At 48.1% G+C, this 21,331-nt stretch overlaps 1 protein-coding gene across 1 annotated transcript in view; it reads right to left on the minus strand.

Annotated features, from left to right (window-relative positions):
* The window catches only part of TRIM24 (tripartite motif containing 24), a 73,798-nt gene extending 54,865 nt beyond the window's left edge, over nt 1–18,933 (minus strand). Inside the window, exon 1 of the mRNA XM_038753553.1 lies at nt 18,600–18,933. Coding sequence (XP_038609481.1) covers nt 18,600–18,933 — 334 coding nt within the window. The remainder of the gene's footprint in view (nt 1–18,599) is intronic.
* Nucleotides 18,934–21,331: the final 2,398 nt, after the last annotated feature.

The raw sequence follows: 21,331 nt of genomic DNA on the forward strand, positions 1-21,331 counted from the left end.
GCGGGCTCACAGTCTAGGAGGGGGAGACAGAGAACAAAACCAAACATTTTAACAAAATAAAATAAATTACAAGGTGATCAGGTTGTCCCACGGGGGGCTCACTATTATTCTATGTATTTTATTTTGTGAATATGTTTGGTTTTGTTGTCTGTCTCCCCCTTCTAGACTGGGAGCCCGCTGCTGGGTACGGACCGTCTCTAGATGTTGCCGACTTGGACTTCCCAAGCGCTTAGTACAGTGCTCTGCACACAGTAAGCGCTCAATAAATATGATTGATTGATTGACGGGAGGCGTCAAAGGCATCGGGGAGGGAGGGTGGACGAGGGGAAAATGCTCGTGTTTTTTCCAGCGCTTAGAAAAGTGCTTTGCACATAGTAATCGCTTAATAACAAATTCTCCACCTCCCCCTCTCCATCCCCCCCCCCCACCCTTACCTCCTTCCCTTCCCCACAGCACCTGTATATATGTATATATGTTTGTACGGATTTATTACTCTATTTATTTTACTTGTACATATCTATTCTATTTTATTTTGTGAATATGTTTTGTTTTGTTGTCTGTCTCCCCCTTCTAGACTGTGAGCCTGCTGTTGGGTAGGGACCGTCTCTATATGTTGCCAAATTGTACTTCCCAAGTGCTTAGTCCAGTGCACTGCACACAGTAAGCGCTCAATTAATACGATTGAATGAAATGAATGAACAGTAAACAGTAGAGACAATTCCTACCCAACAAGGGGCTCGCCGTCTAGTTATCGGCTTTCTTTCAGAAAGCGTTGCATCCTCAACATCCCTAGGGATCTGGTGGGGTCAGGTATTATCCCCTTCACCAAGGATGGGGAAATAGGAAGTGCTTATCCAAGGACCTCAGCTCCTTGTGCGGGAAAATAGCTAGTGAGCTCACACAGCAAAGACAAAATTGCCAGTCTGACTCAAATACTGAGAAAAGACTCCTCAATATGATGATGATGGCGGCATTTATTAAGCGCTTACTATGTGCCAAGCACTGTTCTAAGCGCTGGGGGGATACAAGGTGATCAGGTTGTCCCACGTGGGGCTCACAGTCTTCATCCCCATTGGTCAGTGGTCATGGGTTCAAATCCCGGCTCCGCCAATTGTCAGCTGTGTGACCTTATCTACATATCTATTCTATTTATTTTGTTAGTATGTTTGGTTTTGTTCTCTGTCTCCCCCTTTTAGACTGTGAGCCCACTGTTGGGTAGGGACTGTCTCTAGATGTTGCCAACTTGGACTTCCCAAGCGCTTAGTACAGTGCTCTGCACACAGTAAGCGCTCAATAAATACGATTGATTGATTGATTGACCTTGGGCAAGTCACTTAACTTCTCTGTGCCTCAGTTACCTCATCTGTAAAATGGGGATTAAAACTGTGAGCCCCACATGGGACAACCTGATCAATCAATCATATTTATTGAGTGCTTACTATGTGCAGAGCACTGTACTAAGCGCTTGGGAAGTACAAATTGGCAACATATAGAGACAGTCCCTGCCCAACATTGGGCTCACAGTCTAAAACCTGATCACCTTGTATCCCCCCCAGCGCTTAGAACAGTGCTTGGCACATAGTAAGCGCTTAATAAATGCCATCATCATCCTCAAGATGACCAACCACAGGCCCGGGCCCTCAATATTCCTTATGGGAACTGCTTAATATGGTGCTGTGCACTTAGTAAGCGCACACTAAATACCACCGATCGGTCAACTGCGGTTCTGAGTTGCTGCTCTTCCCGCCCTTTCCCCGCCGGGAGAGTCAATCTCAACGGCCCTCGGATCCTGGTAAGATGATCTGAGATGCGCGCAAAACCTATTTTGTGTTTAACTTTGTCAGGAGATAAGATCGCAGGTGAGCCACCTGAGGTCTGCCGTTTCCTCCGCCGTCAACGGCTGCTTTTTAGGGCCAACGCGTCGCTCCAGCAACGGCTCGGACAAAAATTCACCGGTCCTCACTGACACAACTTGATGGGCTTGTCAAAAGTTACTTCTTGCTGTCTGGCTTCTAGACTGTGAGCCCGCTGTTGGGCAGGGACCGTCTCTATATGTTGCTAACTTGTACTTCCAAAGCGCTTAGTACAGTGCTCTGCACACAGTAAGTGCTCAATAAATACGATTGAATGAATGAATGAATGAATGAATGAATGGCTCCAGGTGCTCAGAGTGAAGAGCTGGAGAACAGCTGGCCCCTGTTGGGTAGGGACCGTCTCTATATGCTGCTAACTTGGACTTCCCAAGCGCTTAGTACAGTGCTCTGCACACAGTAAGCGCTCAATCAATCAATCAATCAATCAATCGTATTTATTGAGCGCTTACTATGTGCAGAGCACTGTACTAAGCGCTTGGGAAGTACAAATTGGCATCACATAGAGACAGTCCCTACCCAACAGTGGGCTCACAGTCTAAAAACAGTGGGCTCACAGTCTAAAATAATAGTCTAAAATAAATACGATTGAATGAATGAATGGCTCCAGGTGCTTAGAGTGAAGAGCTGGAGAACAGCTGTCCCGCCAAAAAAACACAAAACAAACAAAAAAACCCCAAGAAGCAAAACAAAACAAGAACAGGTTCTGCCTCTAGTCTGCTCATCCCCCCATCGCACAAGTGGATGAGGGCAAGGATATTGAGGGAGGAAGGGTGGTTCAGCTACTTACTTACTGTGTGGCTTATGTGGGTTTTTTTGTTTTGTTTTTAAATGGTATTTGTTAAGCACTGATTATAAGCCAGGCACTGTGCGTCGGGGTAAATGCAAGCTAAACAGTTTGGACACGGTCCATGTCCCAAAGACGTGGGAAGACAATCAATCAATCAATCATATTTATTGAGCACTTACTATGTGCAGAGCACTGTACTAAGCGCTTGGGAAGTACAAATTGGCAACATATAGAGACAGTCCCTACCCAACATTGGGCTCACAGTCACAGACAGGCCCAGAGAAGTTAAGAGACTTGCCCAACGTCACAAAGGAGACAAGCGGCAGAACCGGGATTAGAACCCAGGGCCTCCTGACTCCCAAGCCCACGATCTAGCCAACAGGCTACGCTGCTTTGAGGCTTAAAACCGCGTTCGGAGATTGTTCGCAAATATCAACGACCTGCTCACGGCTGCCAAGTCGCTCTAAGCCGAGGCCGGCGAGCTACTTCAGACAAGATCATTATTGATCTAGGGTAAAAATGAACTGATGGGAAAATGAGGAAGGGTTGTCCGGAGAGGTGGGGGACCGCCGGGAATCTCTTTTCGGGAACGGCTGGACGGAATCTGTTCTCTTTTCCGTGGGTTGGCTGTAATGTTTACTAAACACTGTGCTGAATGCTGGGAGAGAAGCACTTTAAAAAGGATCTTCCAGATACCGGGGGGCTCAACGTTCAGTGAATCCCGATGAAAAGCGGATTGAGCAAAACCTGCAGGTTTGGATTAAAGTCTTTTAGGATTGAGCAGCCCGGGGTTCACTTAAATCCTTGCTTCTCTGTAACCTAATGCTATTTAAGACGGTGGGTAGTGGATTTACAGAACAGCCACTGCTGTTAATTTTTTAACATTTTTAGGCCTCCCCACTCATTTCTAGCCTTAGCGTGTTTGGGCATTTGATGTTTGCCCCACGGCACTTTTGTACGTACCTGCAAATTATTCATTCATTCGATCGTATTTATTGAGCGCTTGCTGTGTGCAGAGCACTGTACTAAGCGCTTGGGAAGTACAAGTTGGCAACAAATAGAGCCAATCCCTACCCAACAATGGACTCACCATCTAGACAGACACACACAGACACACAAACACACTCTCTCTCTTTCGCCACAGACAGACGGAGCTAGACAAAACGAGTTTCCACGGCTCCACCAACTCTTCACTGTTTGCCCTTGGGCAAATCACTGCAGTTCTCTGGGCCTCGGTTTCACATCCTGTGGAAAATGGGGATGAAATACCCGCCCTCTGCCCCTCTTGTGAGCCCCGGGTGGGCCGAGAAGAGATTCCGCTCTTATTTCCCGCTCCCGCCTGCCTGGCGTGTGCGAGGCGCTAAATCCTAAGCGCTTATGTCCTTATCCCTCTCTAGACCATAAGCTTGTTGTGGGCAGGGTCGTGTCCACCAATTCTGGCCATACTGTCCTCTCCCAACCGCTCAGTACAGTGTTCTCTGCGTACGGTCAGCGCTCAGTAAGTATCATCATCATCATCAATCGTATTTATTGAGCGCTTACTATGGGCAGAGCACTGTATGATTGAAGTATGATTGAAGGGGGAGGCGGACAGCAAAACAAAACAGGTAGACGGGTGTCAAAACCGGCAGAATAAATCGAATTATAGCTGTATGCACATCGTTAACAAAATAAATAGAGTAGTAAATATGTACAAGTAAAATAAATAGAGTAATAAATCTGTACAAATACATACAAGTACTGTGGGGAGGGGAAGGAGGTAGGGCGGGGGGTATGGGGAGGAGGAGGAGAGGAAAAAGGGCATTGTTCTATTTATTTATTTATTTATTTTACTTGTACATATCTATTCTATTTATTTTATTTTGTTAGTATGTTTGGTTTTGTTGTCTGTCTCCCCCTTTTAGACTGTGAGCCCGCTGTTGGGTAGGGACTGTCTCTATATGTTGCCAGTTTGTACTTCCCAAGCGCTTAGTACAGTGCTCTGCACATAGTAAGCACTCAATAAATACGATTGATGATGATGATTGTTCTCTCCCAAACGCTTAGTTCCATCATTATTATTATCCCATCATTATTATTATCCCATTATTATTAGCCAGTGTTTAGAACAGTGCTTTGCACAAAGTAAGCGCTTAATAAATGCCATCATTATTATTATTATTATTCTGTGCTCTGCACCAAGTAAGCGCTCCATAAATACGTCTGATTGACTGATTAAGGGGTACGGACCCGAGCGGACAGGCGATGCAGAAGGGAGGAGAAATGAGGGTTTAGGCAGGGAATTAAAATCAATCAATCAATCGTATTTATTGAGCGCTTGCTCTGTGCAGAGCACCGTACTAAGCACTTGGGAAGTACAAGTTGGCAACATACAGAGACGGTCCCTACCCAACAGTGGGCTCACGGTCTAGAAATGAATTAAATTAATTAATTAAAAGGGAGTCTTGGCTCCCTCGCCCTATGGGGAAGGAGCCGAGGGGGGAGGCAACAAACCACAGTGAAAGCAACAAGGACTGGAGCGAAAATCAGCAGTAAGAAGCGGAGGATGAAGAAATAGCCAACCCGACTACCCCTCCAAAGGAGGACTACCTATATGCTGAAGTGATTGCCTCCTCCTTCAAAAATTTGACCCCTACTATGATAAAAATAATAAAGCAATAATAATGATAGCATTTATTACGCGCTTACTGTGTGCGAAGCACCATTCCAAGCGCTGGGGAGGTTACAAGGTGATCGGGTTGTCCCACGGGGGGCTCACAGTCTTCATCCCCATTTTACAGATGAGGGAACTGAGGCCCAGAGAATAAATGAATAATAAATAATAATAATGGCATTTATTAAGTGCTTACTATGTGCAAAGCACTGTTCTAAGCGCTGGGGAGGTTACAAGGTGATCAGGTTGTCCCAAGGGGCTCATAGTCTTAATCCCCATTTTACAGATGAGGGAACTGAGGCCCAGAGAATAAATAATAAATAAAAATAATGGCATTTATTAAGCGCTTACTATGTGCAAAGCACTGTTCTAAGCGCTGGGAAGGTTACAAGGTGATCAGATTGCCCCACGGGGGGGCTCACAGTCTTCATCCCCATTTTACAGATGAGGGAAATGAGGCCCAGAGAATAAATAAATAATAAATAATAATAATGGCATTTGTTAAGTGCTTACTATGTGCAAAGCACTGTTCTAAGTGCTGGGAAGGTTACAAGGTGATCAGGTTGTCCCAAAGGGCTCACAGTCTTAATCCCCATTTTATAGATGAAGTAACTGAGGCCCAGAGAAGTGAAGTGACTTGCCCAAAGTCACACAGCTGGCAGTTGGCAGAGCCGGGATATGAACCCATGACCTCGGACTCCAAAGCCCGGGCTCTTTCCACTGAGCCACGCTGCTTCTCTATAGAAATTCTTCTTTTAAATAATGATCTTAGTCACCCTTTGGGTAGGGAAGGGAGGGAGGGGGAGGGCATGTCAAAGTTTGGGATAATTCACTTCATGCCCCCAAATTATTTACTGTCCTTTACGACAGCCTTCTGGATATGCCCTTGCCCAAAGTTTATGGCCATTTACAGTGAGTCAGGACTGAACTGACATTGAGTTATTTCGTTTCCCGGGGAAGTTCTTGGGGAAGATGGGGAAGCAAATTTCTCATCCAGCGCGGCTCAGTGGAAACAGCCCGGGCTTTGGAGTCAGAGGTCGTGGGTTCCAATCCCGGCTCCGCCAACTGCCAGCTGGGTGATTTTGGGCAAGTCACTTCACTCCTCTGGGCCTCAGTTCCCTCATCTGGAAAATGGGGATTAGGACTGTGAGCCCCCCGTGGGACAACCTGATCACCGTGTAACCTCCCCAGCGCTTAGAGCGGTGCTTTGCACAAAGTAAGCGCTTAATAAATGCTATCATTATTATTATTATTATTATCTTTCCTCCTCAAAAATCTCCAGTGGCTACCAATCAATCTGCGCATCAGGCAGAAACTCCTCCCCCTGGGCTTCAAGGCTGCCCATCGCCTCGCCCCCTCCTACCTCACCTCCCTTCTCTCCTTCTGCAGCCCAGCCCGCACCCTCCGCTCCTCTGCCACCGCTAATCAATCGTATTTATTGAGCGCTTACTGTGTGCAGACCACTGTACTAAGCGCTAATCTCCTCACCGTGCCTCGTTCTCGCCCGTCCCGCCGTCGACCCCCGGCCCACGTCATCCCCTGGCCCGGAATGCCCTCCCTCTGCCCATCCGCCAAGCTCGCTCTCTTCCTCCCTTCAAGGCCCTACTGAGAGCTCACCTCCTCCAGGAGGCCTTCCCACACTCAGCCCCCTCCTCCCCCTCCCCATCCCCCCCGCCTTACCTCCTTCCCTTCCCCACAGCACCTGTATATATGTATATATGTTTGTATGCATTTATTACTCTATTTTTTTTTTACATATTTTTTCTATTTATTTTATTTTGTGAATATGTTTCGTTTTGTTCTCTGTCATTCTGTTAATATGTTTTGTTCTCTGTCTCCCCCTCCTAGACTGTGAGCCCGCTGTTGGGTAGGGACCGTCTCTCGATGTTGCCAACTTGGACTTCCCAAGCGCTTAGCCCGGTGCTCTGCACACGGTAAGCGCTCAATAAATACGATCGAATGAAATGAATGACTGAATGCATCCTTCTCGGAAGGCCGGATTACGGTATCGCGTTTACGCTTCACAGATTTGCAAGGTTCAGATGTCCGCTGCTGCATTTAAATCAGCCACTTATAGGCCGCCACAGTCCGGCCCTTTCACTGTCCCTAAAAGCGGCTGTCATTCATCGAGCCGATGAAGTGGGTCAGCAACTGGTATTTTACTGATGCAACCAGTGAGTTTCTAACCCTGCGCTGCTTAGCGCTCAGCTAACGATCGAGTTACAAGCTATCCGTGAACCCCGCCGGTGAAGCGGCGTGGCTCAGTGGCAAGGGCACGGGCTTTGGACTCAGAGGTCGTGGGTTCAAATCCCGGCTCTGCCACTTGTTGGCTGTGTGACTTTGGGCAAGTCACTTCACTTCTCTGGGCCTCAGCTACCTCATCTGGAAAATGGGGATTAGGATTGTGAGCCCCATGTGGGACAACCTGATCTCCTTGTAACCTCCCCAGCGCTTAGAACAGTGCTTTGCACATAGTAAGCACTTAATAAATGCCATTATTATTATTTAATAATAATCAACCAATCAACCTATGCATCAACAATCAACATAATCATTATTATTATTTAATAATGATAATAGTAATAATAATATTAAATTATTAAATAATAAGGCCCTACTGAGAGCTCACCTGCTCCAGGAGGCCTTCCCAGACTGAGCCCCTTCCTTCCTCTCCCCTTCGTCCCCCTCTCCATCCCCCTCATCTTACTTCCTTCCCTTCCCCACTGCACCTGTATATATGTATATATGTTTGTACATATTTGTTACTCTATTTATTTTACTTGTACATATCTATTCTATTTATTTTATTTTGTTAGTATGTTTGGTTTTGTTCTCTGTCTCCCCCTTTTAGACTGTGAGCCCACTGTTGGGTAGGGACTGTCTCTATACGTTGCCAACTTGTACTTCCCAAGCGCTTAGTACAGTGCTCTGCACACAGTAAGCGCTCAATAAATACGGTTGATGATGATGATGAAATGGGGTGTGTGTGTCTCTCACACTCACACACACACTCACGCAAACCTTAGGTAAGCAACAGGCTTAAACCCAGAAGACTTCCTTCAAGGAAAGCACTTCCGAGACGCAGCAAGGTCGAGTGGCAAGAGAATGCTATTTACTATTCTATTTATTTTGTTAACGATGTGCATCTAGCTTTATTTCCATTTATTCTGACGACTTGACACCTGTCCACGTGTTTTGTTTTGTTGTCCATCTCTCCCCCTTCTAGACCGTGCGCCCGCCGTTAGGTAGGGACCGTCTCTGTATGTTGCCGACTTGTACTTCCCAAGCGCTTAGTACAGTGCTCCGCACACAGTAAGCGCTCAATAAATGCGACTGAATGAATGAATGAACAGACCTGACAGCCAGAGGACCTCGATTTTAATCCCAGCTCTGTCGTTTGGATGCTGTGTGACCTGGAGAAAGTCACTTCTCTTGGCCTCAGTTTCTTCAACTCTAAAATGGGGATTCACTCATTCATTCAATCGTATTTATTGAGTGCTTACTGTGTGCAGAGCACTGTACTAAGCGCTTGGGAAGTACAGGTTGGCAACATATAGAGACAGTCCTTATCCAACAATGGGCTCACAGTCTATACCTGTTCTCCCTCCTACTTAGGATATATACTTCCCTGTATATATGTATATATGTTTGTACATATTTATTACTCTATTTATTTATTTTACTTGTACATATCTATTCTATTTATTTTATTTTGTTAGTATGTTTGGTTTTGTTCTCTGTCTCCCCCTTTTAGACTGTGAGCCCACTGTTGGGTAGGGACTGTCTCTATATGTTGCCAACTTGTATTTCCCAAGCGCTTAGTACAGTGCTCTGCACACAGTAAGCACTCAATAAATATGATTGATTGATTGATTGATTGATTACTTAGACTGGCAACCCCAAGTGGAGACTGTGCCCCATCTGAATATCTTGCATCTTCCCAGTGCTTGACACATAGCAAATGCTTAATAATAATAATCATAATCCTCTAGATAATAATAATAATGATGGCATTTATTAAGCGCTTACTACATGCAAAGCACTGTCCTAAGCGCTGGGGAGGTTACAAGGTGAGCAGGTTGTCCCACGGGGGGCTCACAGTCTTCATCCCCATTTTACAGATGAGGGAACTGAGGCACAGAGAAGTTAAGTGACTCGCCCAAAGTCTAGATATACTGCGAGCTCCTTGGAGGCAGGGATATCTACCAACACTGTTGTACTAGACTCTCCCAAGTGCTTAGTACACTGCTCTGGCCACAGTAAGCATTCAATAAATACCATTGATTGATGGATGGATGTACTGAGGTAATCCTCAATTTCATCCATTCTCCTCCAGACAACAGATACCTCAGAAACAATACCTCCCCACCCCCAAATCAGATATTCCCATCACTGGACTCTAAGCATGTGTCATTCGGAGCTGTAATCTGGGGTGACAGTTTTTGAGCACCCCCATATTTCAAGAATACTCTCACATGTCCTTTGGTGTGGGTTGGAAAAAAGCCTTCAGATTTGCATGCCAGGGCAATTGTCTTTTGAAATAAACAAAAATAACCCCACCAATGGTCTGGGGTTGGAAAAACGCCTTCAGATTTGAATACCAGGGCAATTGTCTTTTGAAATAAACAACAATAACCCCACCAATGGTCTGGGGAAAATACAACTGGCAACCTTAGCCAATGGTTAAAAAATTTCCTGGAGCCAAAGGGACGGTATACTTTTTCTTGTGGGGGGCGGAGAAGGGATAACAATAATAATAATAATAATAATAATAATAATGGCATTTATTAAGCACTTACTTTGTGCAAAGCACTGTTCTAAGCGCTGGGGAGGTTACAAGGTGATCAGGTTGTCCCACGTGGGGCTCACAGTCTCAAGCCCCATTTTACAGATGAGGTAACTGAGGCACAGAGAAGTTAAGTGACTTGCCCAAAGTCATACAGCTGACAATTGGCGGAGCTGGGGTTTGAACCCATGACCTCTGACTCCAAAGCCCGTGCTCTTCTCCACTGAGCCACGCTGCTCAGGGATGAGAAAGGAAGGCTTGGAGTTCCTTGGCTTTTGCTCCATTCCCATTCCTCCAAGTTCTCTTTGGATCTAGATGCTTCTTTTGAACTCTTGGTCTCCAGGCCAAAACCCACAAAGAACCAATCCATAAAACTTATCGAGCACTGACTTGGTGCAGACCACTATACGAAGCACTTGGTATTTAATTTAATTTATTCTAAGCTAGGGTTAGAGTTTAAGTTAATATCTGTCTTCCCCTCTAGACTGTAAGCTCCTTGTGGGCAGGGAAGACTTCTACCAAGCACTTAGTTCAGTGCCCTTCATTCATTCAATCGTATTTATTGAGCGCTTACTGTGTGCAGAGCACTGTACTAAGCGCTTGGGAAGTACAAGTCGGCAACACATAGAGACGGTCCCTTCACACAGTAAGCACTCAAATACAACTGCTGAATTCATCATCAAAACTTTAACAGAATGGAAGAATAAATTTCCACCTGTTCTGAAAATGAATGCCATGGACTGACTACACAGACTAACTTTCAGCCCACAAAGGTATTTATGGAGTCTGTTGTGTGCAGAACACTACGCGACACACTCGAAAGAGTACAACAGAATGAACAGACAGGTTCTTACAATCTAGCAGGGGAGAAAGATACTAAAAGTAAATTGCATATAAAAGCAGACTGCATAATACCTTCATTCCGTCAATCGTGTTTATCGAGCGCTTAATGTGTGCAAAGAGATGTGCGCAAGTTCTTCTTGCTATGAGTGGGAGCTCATCTTTAATGTGATTTTGTATGACAAAATCAAACATTCCCGAAAAGGAAATGGGCTACATTTTCAAACTACTTCTTTTCAAACCCACACATTTGAAAACACGCAAACAGATGCTGCTGCATAAAACATCTAATTGCTTTAAACCGCAAACAGTATCTTCCAGAGTGTGCCTTTATGCGACAATTTCAATGACTGAAGAAAACTCAATATTCTACTTAAAAATAACGATTACGCTGCCCTCATCTTTTAGTGGAAAGCATGGTTGATTGGCTAAGCATTATCCTCTAGGATACTACACTGTAATGAACTAAAGATCTTGGATTTATTCCCTTTGTTTACCCTTCAGCCCCACGGCACTTATACACATATCCGTAATTTATTTAGATTAATGTCTGCCTGCCCTTCTAGACTGTAAACTGGTGGAGGGCACGACATGTGTCTGCTAATTCTGTTGCATTATACTCTCCCAAGCGCTTAGCACAGTGCTCAGCATACAGCAAGCGCTTGATACGATTCAAAATAACATTAATTGTGGTTTGTGTTCAGCGTTTACTAGGTGCCAAGCAATGACTTGGCTAAGCACTAGGGTAGACGCAAGACAATTTCACATGGGTCTCACAGTCTAAACAGAATAGGTATCAAATCCCCGTTTCCAAATGAGGAAACTGAGGCTGAGAAGTTAAGTGACTTGCCCAAGGTCACCCAGCAATGAACCAGGAATAATAACACGCCTTCCTGAGCCTTTCAATCTACTTTCCGTGCCCTTTTATGCAATGCACGCACCTCGACAAACCCCCTTCCCTCCCCTTCTCCCCAGAGAGAATGACCAGGAGAGAAAGAAAGCACTTAGAACAATGCTTGACTCGGGCCAGGCTAAGCTCTTAACAAATCTTACTATTATTACTATTGAAAAACAGAGAGAAGCCAGCAGCCAGGCAGGGAGGGAAGGCTCATTAACAAATCTGATTGTTATTACTACAGAAAGACATAGACAAGGAAGCGGCCAGGCAGGGAGAGAGGTCTCATTTACAAATCTTATTATTACTGAAAGAGAGAAAGAGAGAGATGGGGGGGGGGAGGGGGGAGGAGAGAGAGAGAGAAGCAAGCAACCAGGCAAGGAGAGAAGGCTCATTAACAAATCTGATTATTATTTCTGAAAAGGAGACAGAGAAAGGCAGGGAGAAGCACGCAGCCAGGCAGGGAGAGAAGGCTCATTAACAAATCTGATTATTATTACTGAAAGAGAAAGAGAGAGAGAGAGTGAGAGAGAGAGAGAGAGAGAGAGAGAGAGAGAGGCAATCAGACAAGCAAGGAGAGAAGGCTTATTAACAGATCTTATTACTACTGAGAGAGAGAAAGAGAGAGAAGCAAGAAACCAGGCAGGGAGAGAAGGCTCATTAACAAATCTGATTATTATCACTAAAAGGGGGGGGGGGGCAATCAGACAAGCAAGGAGAGAAGGCTTATTAGCAGATATTATTATTGAGAGAGAGAGAGAAAGAGAGAGAAGCAAGCAGCCAGGCAAGGAAAGAAGACTCATTAACAAATCTGATTATTATTACTGAGAGAGAGAGAAAGAGAGAGAGAGAGAAAAAGAGAGAAGCAATCAGACAAGCAAGGAGAGAAGGCTTATTAACAGATCTTATTATTGACAGAGCGAAAGAGAGAGAAGCAAGCAGCCAGGCAAGGAGAAAAGCTCATTAACAAATCTGATTATTATTACTGAGAGAGAGTGAGAGAGAGAGAGAGAGAGAGAGAGAAGCAATCAGACAAGCAAGGAGAGAAGGCTTAACAGATATTATTATTGAGAAAGAAAGAGAGAGAAGCAAACATCCAGGCAAGCAGAGAAGGCTCATTAATAAATCTGATTATTATTACTGAGAGAGAGAGAGAGAAGCAATCAGACAAGCAAGGAGAGAAGGCTTATTAACAGATCTTATTATTACTGAGAGAGAGAAAGAGAGAGAAGAAAGCAGCCAGGCAGGGAGAGAAGGCTCATTAACAAATCTGATTATTATTATTGAGAGAGAGAGAGAGAGAGAGAAGCAATCAGACAAGCAAAGAGAGAAGGCTTATTGCCAGATCTTATTATTATTGAGAGAGAGAGAGAAAGAGAGAGAAGCAAGCAGCCAGGTAAGGAGAGAAGGCTCATTAACAAATCTGATTATTATTACTAAGAGAGAGAGAGAAGCAATCAGACAAGCAGAGAGAGAAGACTTATTGACAGATCTTATTATTATTGAGAGAGAGAGAAAGAGAGAGAAGCAAGCAGCCAGGCAAGGAGAGAAGGCTCATTAACAAATCTGATTATTATTACTGAGAGAGAGAGAGAAGCAATCAGACAAGCAGAGAGAGAAGGCTTATTAACAGATATTATTATTGACAGAGAGAAAGAGAGAGAAGCAAGCAGCCAGGCAGGGAGAGAAGGCTCATTAACAAATCTGATTATTATTACTAAGAGAGAGAGAGAGAGAAGCAATCAGACAAGCAGAGAGGGAAGGCTTATTAACAGATCTTATTATTACTGACAGAGAGAAAGAGAGAGAAGCAAGCAGCCAGGCAGGGAGAGAAGGCTCATTAACAAATCCGATTATTATTACTGAAAGAGAGCGAGTGAGTGAGCGAGCAAAAGAGAGAAGGAAGCAAGTAGCCAGGCAGGGAGGGATGGCTTATTAACAAATCTTATTATTACTGAGAGAGAGAAAGAGAGAGAAGCAAGCAGCCAGGGAGGGAGAGATTATTATTATTATTAGAGAGTGCAGAAGTGAGAGCGAGAGAGGCAGGCAGGCAGTGAGAGAAGGCTAAGCGGCGGCGATGGGTGGGCATGATAGGAGGGGCAGTGGGGCACAGCCTAGCTCACCCCCTTTGCCAACACACTGAATTATTTCCCCGTTAGGAGGGCAAACAGCCCTTGGCCCTCCCGAGGGCACTGACCGCCCGAGCTGTTGATGCCTGTCTTCTTGCTTTGTTTTGCTGTCTGTCTTCCCCCACTTCTGGGCCGTGAGCCCGTTGTTGGGTAGGAATTGCCTCTATCTGTTGCCAAATTGGACTTTCCAAGCGCTTAGTCCAGTGCTCTGCACACAGTAAGCGCCAAGCACTGTCCTTCTATAATAATAATGGCATTTATTAAGCGCTTACTATGTGCAATGCACTGTTCTAAGCACTGGGGAGGTTACAAAGAGATCAGCCCCACAGGGGGCTCACAGTCTTCATCCCCATTTTACAGATGAGGGAACTGAGGCACAGAGAAGTGAGTGACTTGCCCAGAGTCACACAGCTGACAATTGGCAGAGCCGGGATTTGAACTCATGACCTCTGACTCCAAAGCCCGGGCTCTTTCTACTGAGCCACGCTGCTTCTTCTTCTAGACTGTGAGCCCGCTGTTGGGTTGGGATGGCCTCTGTTGCCGAATTGGACTTCCCAAGCGCTTAGTCCAGTGCTCTGCACACAGTCAGCGCTCAATAAATACTATTGAATGAATGATGATGATGATATTTGTTAAGGGCTTACTATGTGCCAAGCACTGTTCTAGACTGTGAGCCCACTGTTGGGTAGGGATGGCCTCTATCTGTTGCTGAATTGGACTTTCCAAGCGCTTACTCCAGTGCTCTGCACACAGTCAGCGCTCAATAAATACGATTGAATGAATAAATGATGATGATGGTGGTATTTGTTAAGAGCTTACTATGTGCCAAGCACTGTTCTTTTAGACTGTGAGCCCATTGTTGGGTAGGGATGGCCTCTATCTGTTGCCAAATTGGACTTTCCAAGCGCTTAGTCCAGTGCTCTGCACACAGTCAGCGCTCAATAAATACAATTGAATGAATGAATGATGATGATGATGATGGTATTTGTTAAGGGCTTACTATGTGCCAAGTACTGTTCTTCTGGACTGTGAGCCCATTATTTATTTATTTATTTATTTATTGAACTTGTACATATCTATTCTATTTATTTTATTTTGTTAGTATGTTTGGTTTTGTTCTCTGTCTCCCCCTTTTAGACTGTGAGCCCACTGTTGGGTAGGGACTGTTTCCGTATGTTGCCAACTTGTACTTCCCAAGTGCTTAGTACAGTGCTCTGCACACAGTAAGTGCTCAATAAATACGATTGATTGACTGATTGATTGTTGGGCAGGCATTGTATCTCTCTGTTGCCAGATTGTCCTTTCCAAGCACTCAGTCCACAGTCAGAGCTCAATAAATTCATTCATTCAATCTTATTTATGGAGCGCTTACTGTGTGCAGAACACTGTACTAAACACTTGGGAAGTCCAAGTCAGCAACATATAGAGACGGTCCCTACCCAACAACGGGCTCACAGTCTAGAAGAGGGGGACAGACACCAAAACAAGAAGACAGGTGTCAATACCATCAGAATAAATAAATAAAATTATAGATATATACACATCATTAATAAAATTGTCATTCATTCAATCGTATTTACGGAGCACTGTGTGCACAGCACTGTACTGAGCACTTGGAAAGTACAAATGGGCAAGAAATAGAGACAGTCCCTACCCAACAACAGGCTCACAGTCTAGAAGGGGGGAGACAGACACCAAAACAAGTAGACAGGCGTCAATACCATCAGAATAAATAGAATTATAGCTAGATACACATCATTAATAAAATACAGTCACATTCATTCAATCGTATTTACAAAGCACTGACTGTGTGCAGAGCGCTGGACTAAGCGCTTGGGAAAGCACAAATCGGCAACTGATAAAGGCAATCCCAACGCAACAACGGACTCGCAGTGTAGACGATGGAATGGATGAATTCATTCATTCAATCGTATTTACTGAGCGCTTACTGTGTGCAGAGCACTGTACTAAGCACTTGGAAAGTCCAGTTGGGCAACAGACAGAGACAATCCCTACCCCACAACGGGCTCACAGTCTAGAAGGGGGGAGACAGACAACAAAACAAGTAGACATTCATTCATTCAATCGTATTTATTGAGCGCTGCCTGTGTGCACAGCACTGTACTAAGCGCTTGGAAAGTCCAATTGGGCAAAATATAGAGATGGTCCCTATCCAACAACGGGCTCCAGTCTAGAAGGGGGAAGACAGACACTAAAGCAAAACATGTAGACAGGCGTCAAAACCGTCAGAATAAATAGAATTATGGCTAGACACACTTCATTAATAAAATAAATAGAGGAGTAAATATGTACAAGTAAAATAAATAGAGTAATAAATCTGTACAAATATATACAAATGCTTTGGGGAGGGGAAGGAGGTAAGGGCAGAAGGAGGGAGGGGGGGTGATGGGGAGGGGAGGAGGAAGGAATTCATTCATTCAATCGTATTTATTGAGCGCTTACTGTGTGCAGAGCACTGTACTAAGCGCTTGGGAAGTCCAAGTTGGCAACATAGAGAGACGGTCCCTACCCACCAGCGGGCTCACAGTCTAGAGGGGGGAGACAGACAACAAAACAAAACATGTGGACGGGTGTCAAGTCGTCAGAACAAACAGAATTAAAGCTAGATGCACATCATTAACAAAATAAATAGAATAGTAAATATGTACAAAAGTAGAGTAATAAATCTGTATAAATATATACAAGTGCTGTGGGGAGGGGAGGAGGAATTAATTCATTCAATAGTATTTATTGTGTGCTTACTGTGTGCAGAGTACTGTACTAAGCGCTTGATAAATAGATGAACGAATGAACGAAGGAAAGGAGGAGGAGGAGGGGGTGATGGGGAGGGGATTTGTTCTGACGACTTTATTTTACTGGTACATATTTCCTATTCTATTTATTTTGTTAATGAGGTGCATCTAGCTTTAATTCTATTTGTTCTGACTTGACACCTGTCCACATGTTTTGTTCTGTTGTCTGTCTCCCCCTTCTAGACTGTGAGCCCGCTGGTGGGTAGGGACCGTCTCTAGATGTTGCCGACTTGGACTTCCCAAGCGCTTAGTCCAGTGCTCTGCACACAGTAAGCGCTCAATAAATACGATTGAATGAATGAATGAAGGAATGAAAGGAAGGGGCAATGGGGAGGGAAGGAGGAAGGAAAGAATGAACTTATGAACGAATGAACGAATGAAAGGAGGAGCAGGAGGAAGGAAGGAATGAATGAGCGAATGAATGAACGAATGAATGAATGAGCGAATGAATGAATAAATGAAGGAAGGAAGGGAGGGGAAGGGGGCGATGGGGAGGAGGATTAAATGAATGAATGAATGAATGAAAGGAAGAGGAGGGGGTGATGGGGAGGGGAGGAGGAATGAAGGAATGAAGAAATGAAGGAATGAATGAATGAACGAATGAAAGGAGGGGGGGGTGATGGGGAGGGGAGAAGGAATGAATGAATGAATGAACGAATGAAAGGAGGAGGGGGGGTGATGGGGAGGGGAGAAGGAATGAATGAATGAATGAACGAATGAAAGGAGGAGCAGGAGGGGGCAATAATAATAATAATGATGATGGCATTTATTAAGCACTTACTATGTGCAAGGGGGAGAAGGAATGAATGAACGAATGAATGAATAAAGGAACGAAGGAAAGGAGGGGAAGGGGAGCGATGGGGAGGGGAGGAGGATTAAATGAATGAATGAACGAATGAAAGGAAAAGGAGGCGGAGGTGATGGGGAGGGGAGGAGGAATGAATGAATGAATGAATGAACGAACGAATGAAAGGAGGAGGAGGAGGCGGGGGTGATGGGGAGGGGAGGAGGAATGAATGAATGAATGAATGAACGAATGAACGAATGAAAGGAGGAGAAGGAGGGGGTGATGGGGAGGGGAGGAGGATTAAATGAATGAAAGAATGAATGAAAGGAAGAGGAGGAGGGGGCGATGGGGGAGGGAGGAATGAATGAACGAACGAATGAAAGGAGGAGGAGGAGGGGGCGACGGGGAGGGGAGGAGGAATGAATGAATGAATGAACGAATGAAAGGAGGAGGAGGAGGGGGCGACGGGGAGGGGAGGAGGAAGGAATGAATGAACGAATGAAAGGAGGAGAAGGAGGGGGCGATGGGGAGGGGAGGAGGAATGAATGAATGAATGAATGAATGAATGAAAGGAGGAGAAGGAAGGGGGCGATGGGGAGGGGAGGTAGGAATGAATGAATGAATGAACGAATGAAAAGAGGAGGAGGAGATGGGGAGGGGAGAAGGAATGGAGGAATGAATGAATGAATAAATGAATGAATGAAAGGAGGAGGAGGAGATGGGGAGGGGAGGAGGAATGAATGAATGAATGAACGAATGAATGAATGGAGAAGGTGGGGGGGGAGGGGGGTCGGCAGCCGGAGCCGCCGGGCCCGCCGAGCGACACTTCCCCCCACCGCCGCTGGGGGCGCGCGCCAGGCGGCGGCGGCGTCGCGCGCGCGCGCGCGCTCTATGTCACAATGCGCGCGCGCCGCCCGCCCAACCGCCCGGCCGGCCGCGCGCGCTCCCGCCCGCGGTGTGACAGGGGCGCGCACGCGCACGCCCCCCACCCCCCCCCCCGGGATCACGTGCGTCGCGTCCCGCTGGTGCCCTCACCTTGGGCGCCGTAGGGCGGCGCGGCGGGGCCGGCGGGGGAGGTCCCGGGGGGGCCGGGGGCGGCGGGTCCGGCGGGTCCCGTGTCGGCGGGCAGCACCGGGGCGGGCAGCATGAGGTAGCGCTGCGGGGCGGGCAGGCAGCGCTGGCAGAAGGAGTGCAGGCAGGGCAGCAGCTTGGGCGCGCGGCTCTGGATGTTCTGGCGACACACGGCGCAAGTGTCCAACAGGTTGAGCCGGGCCGGCTCCCCGCCCCGCTCCGAGTCCGGGACCTGCCGGCTCTCCGCCTCGTTCTCCCCGCTCGTCGCCGCCGCCGCCGCCGCCGCCGGCTTCTCCATTGTCTCCCCCGACACACTCACACACACACACACACACAATCCGCGGGGTGGGGGGAGGGGGGTATCCGGGCTCCTCGGAGGCCGCCGGGCCTCGGCCAGCGACGGGAGGCTTCAACGGGCCAACATGGCCAACCGCCGTCGCGCGCCGGGCCCCGCCCCCCGTCGAGCCCGCAGCCAATCCCCGCCCCGCGACCCCCGGCCGGGCCCCGCCCCCTCGCGACCGCAGCCAATCCCCGCCCTTCTCCCGCGGATAAGCCCCGCCCCCTACTCCCGCACCCACTCACCGCCCTTCGCCCGCCGGCCGGGCCCCGCCCCCTCGCGCCCGCAGCCAATCCCCGCCCTTCGTCCGCCAGCCGGGCCCCGCCCCCCTCGCGCCCGCAGCCAATCTCCGCCCCGCGACCCCCCCGGCCGGGCCCCACCGCCTAGTGCTCGCAGCCAATCAGTGCCCTTCGCCCGAGGATAAGCCCCGCCCGCCGCTCCCGTAGCCAATCACCGCCCCTCGTCCGCCGGCCGGGCCCCGCCTCCTCGTGCCCGCAGCCAATCACCGCCCTTCGCACGAGGATAAGCCCCGCCTCCCGTGCGCGCAACCAATCTCCGCCCCGCGACACCAGGCCGGGCCACGCCCCCTCGCGCCCGCAGCCAATCCCCGCCCTTCGCCCGAAGATAAGTCCCGCCCCCCGCGCCCGCAGCCAATCACCGCCCTTCATCCTCCAGATAGGCTCCGCCCTTCGCCCGCGGGCCTGGTCCCGCCCGCGCCCTCAGCCAATCCGCGCCCTTCCTCTGCAAGCCAGGCCCCGCCCCCCTCGCGCCCGCAGCCAATCCGAGCCCCTCGCCCGGATCCCGCCCCCCCAGCCCCGAGGATAAGCCCCGCCCCCCGCCCCCGCAGCTAATCACTGCCCCTCGCTCGCCAGAAAGGTCCCGCCCCCCTCGAGCCCGCAGCCAATCGCCGACCTTAGCCCTCCAGACGGGTCCCGCCCCCCTGCTCCCGAAGCCAATCCCCGTCCCTCGCCTGCCGGACAAGCCCCGCCCCTCGCCCTCCAGCCGGGTCCCGCCCCTTCGCGCCCTCAGCCAATCCCCGCCCTTCCTCTTACAGCCAAGCCCCGCCCCCCTCCAGCCCGCAGCCAATCCCCGCCCCTCGCCCGGATCCCCACCCCCTGCGCCCGAGGATAAGCCGCCCCCCCATCCGTCAGCCAATCACCGCCCCTCGCCCTCCAGCCAGGTCCCACTCCCCCTCGCGCCCGCAGCCAATCCCCGACCTTCGCCCGTCAGACAAGTCCCGTACCCCGCCCTGCAGCCAATCCCAGCGCTTCGCCCGCAAACCAGGTCCCGCCCTCTCGCAGCCCCAGCCAATCACAGCGCTTCGTCCGCCAGTGAAGCCCCGCCCCTCGTCTGCCAACCAGGTCCCGCCCTCTCGCGCCCTCAGCCAATCATAGCGCTTCGCCCGCCAGTGAAGCCCCGCCCCCGCGCCTGCAGCCAATCCCCGCCCTCCGCCCGCCCGCCAAGCCCCGCCCCTCGCCTGCCAATCTGATCCCGCGCCCTCCGCCAAGCCCCGCCCCCTGCCCGGCTCCCTCATCCTCCTCCATCATCAGAATAACAGTGGTCGTTTTTGCTAATAATAATAATAATAATAATGGCATTTATTAAGGGCTTGCTCTGTGCAAAGCACTGCTCTAAGCGCTAGGGGGGGGATGCAAGGTGATCAGGTTGTCCCACGGGGGGCTCACGGTCCTAATCCCCCTTTTACAGATGAGGGAACTGAGGCCCAGAGAAATAATAATAATAATGATAATGGCATTTATGAATCAATCAATCAATCGTATTTATTGAGCGCTTACTGTGTGCAGAGCACTGGACTAGGCGCTTGGGAAGTACAAGCTGGCAACATCTAGAGTGGGCTCACAGTCTGGAAGGGGGAGACAGACAACAATACAAAACATATTAACAAAATAAAATAAATAGAATAGTCATGTACAAGTAAAAGAAATAAATAAATAGAGTAATAAATCTGTACAAACATATATACATCTATACAGGTGCTGTGGGGAAGGGAAGGAGGTAAGACGAGGGGGATGGAGAGGGGGACGAGGGGGAGAGGAAGCGCTTACTAAGTGCAAAGCACTGTTCTAAGCGCTGGCGAGGTTACAAGGTGATCAGGTTGTCCCACGGGGGGCTCACAGTCTTCATCCCCATTTTACAGATGAGGGCACTGAGGCCCAGAGAAGTGAAGTGACTTGCCCCAAATCAAACAATAGCTAACCCCTATTAAAACTGTGAGCCCCCCGTGGGACAACCTGATCACCTTGTAACCTCCCCAGCGCTTAGAACAGTGCTTTTGCACAGAGTAAGCGCTTAACAAATACCATCATTATCATTATCAACTCACTTATTCATTCAATCT

This window comes from Tachyglossus aculeatus, chromosome 11, assembly GCF_015852505.1.
Source record: "Tachyglossus aculeatus isolate mTacAcu1 chromosome 11, mTacAcu1.pri, whole genome shotgun sequence".
In the NCBI taxonomy this organism is placed as follows: Eukaryota; Metazoa; Chordata; class Mammalia; order Monotremata; family Tachyglossidae; genus Tachyglossus; species Tachyglossus aculeatus.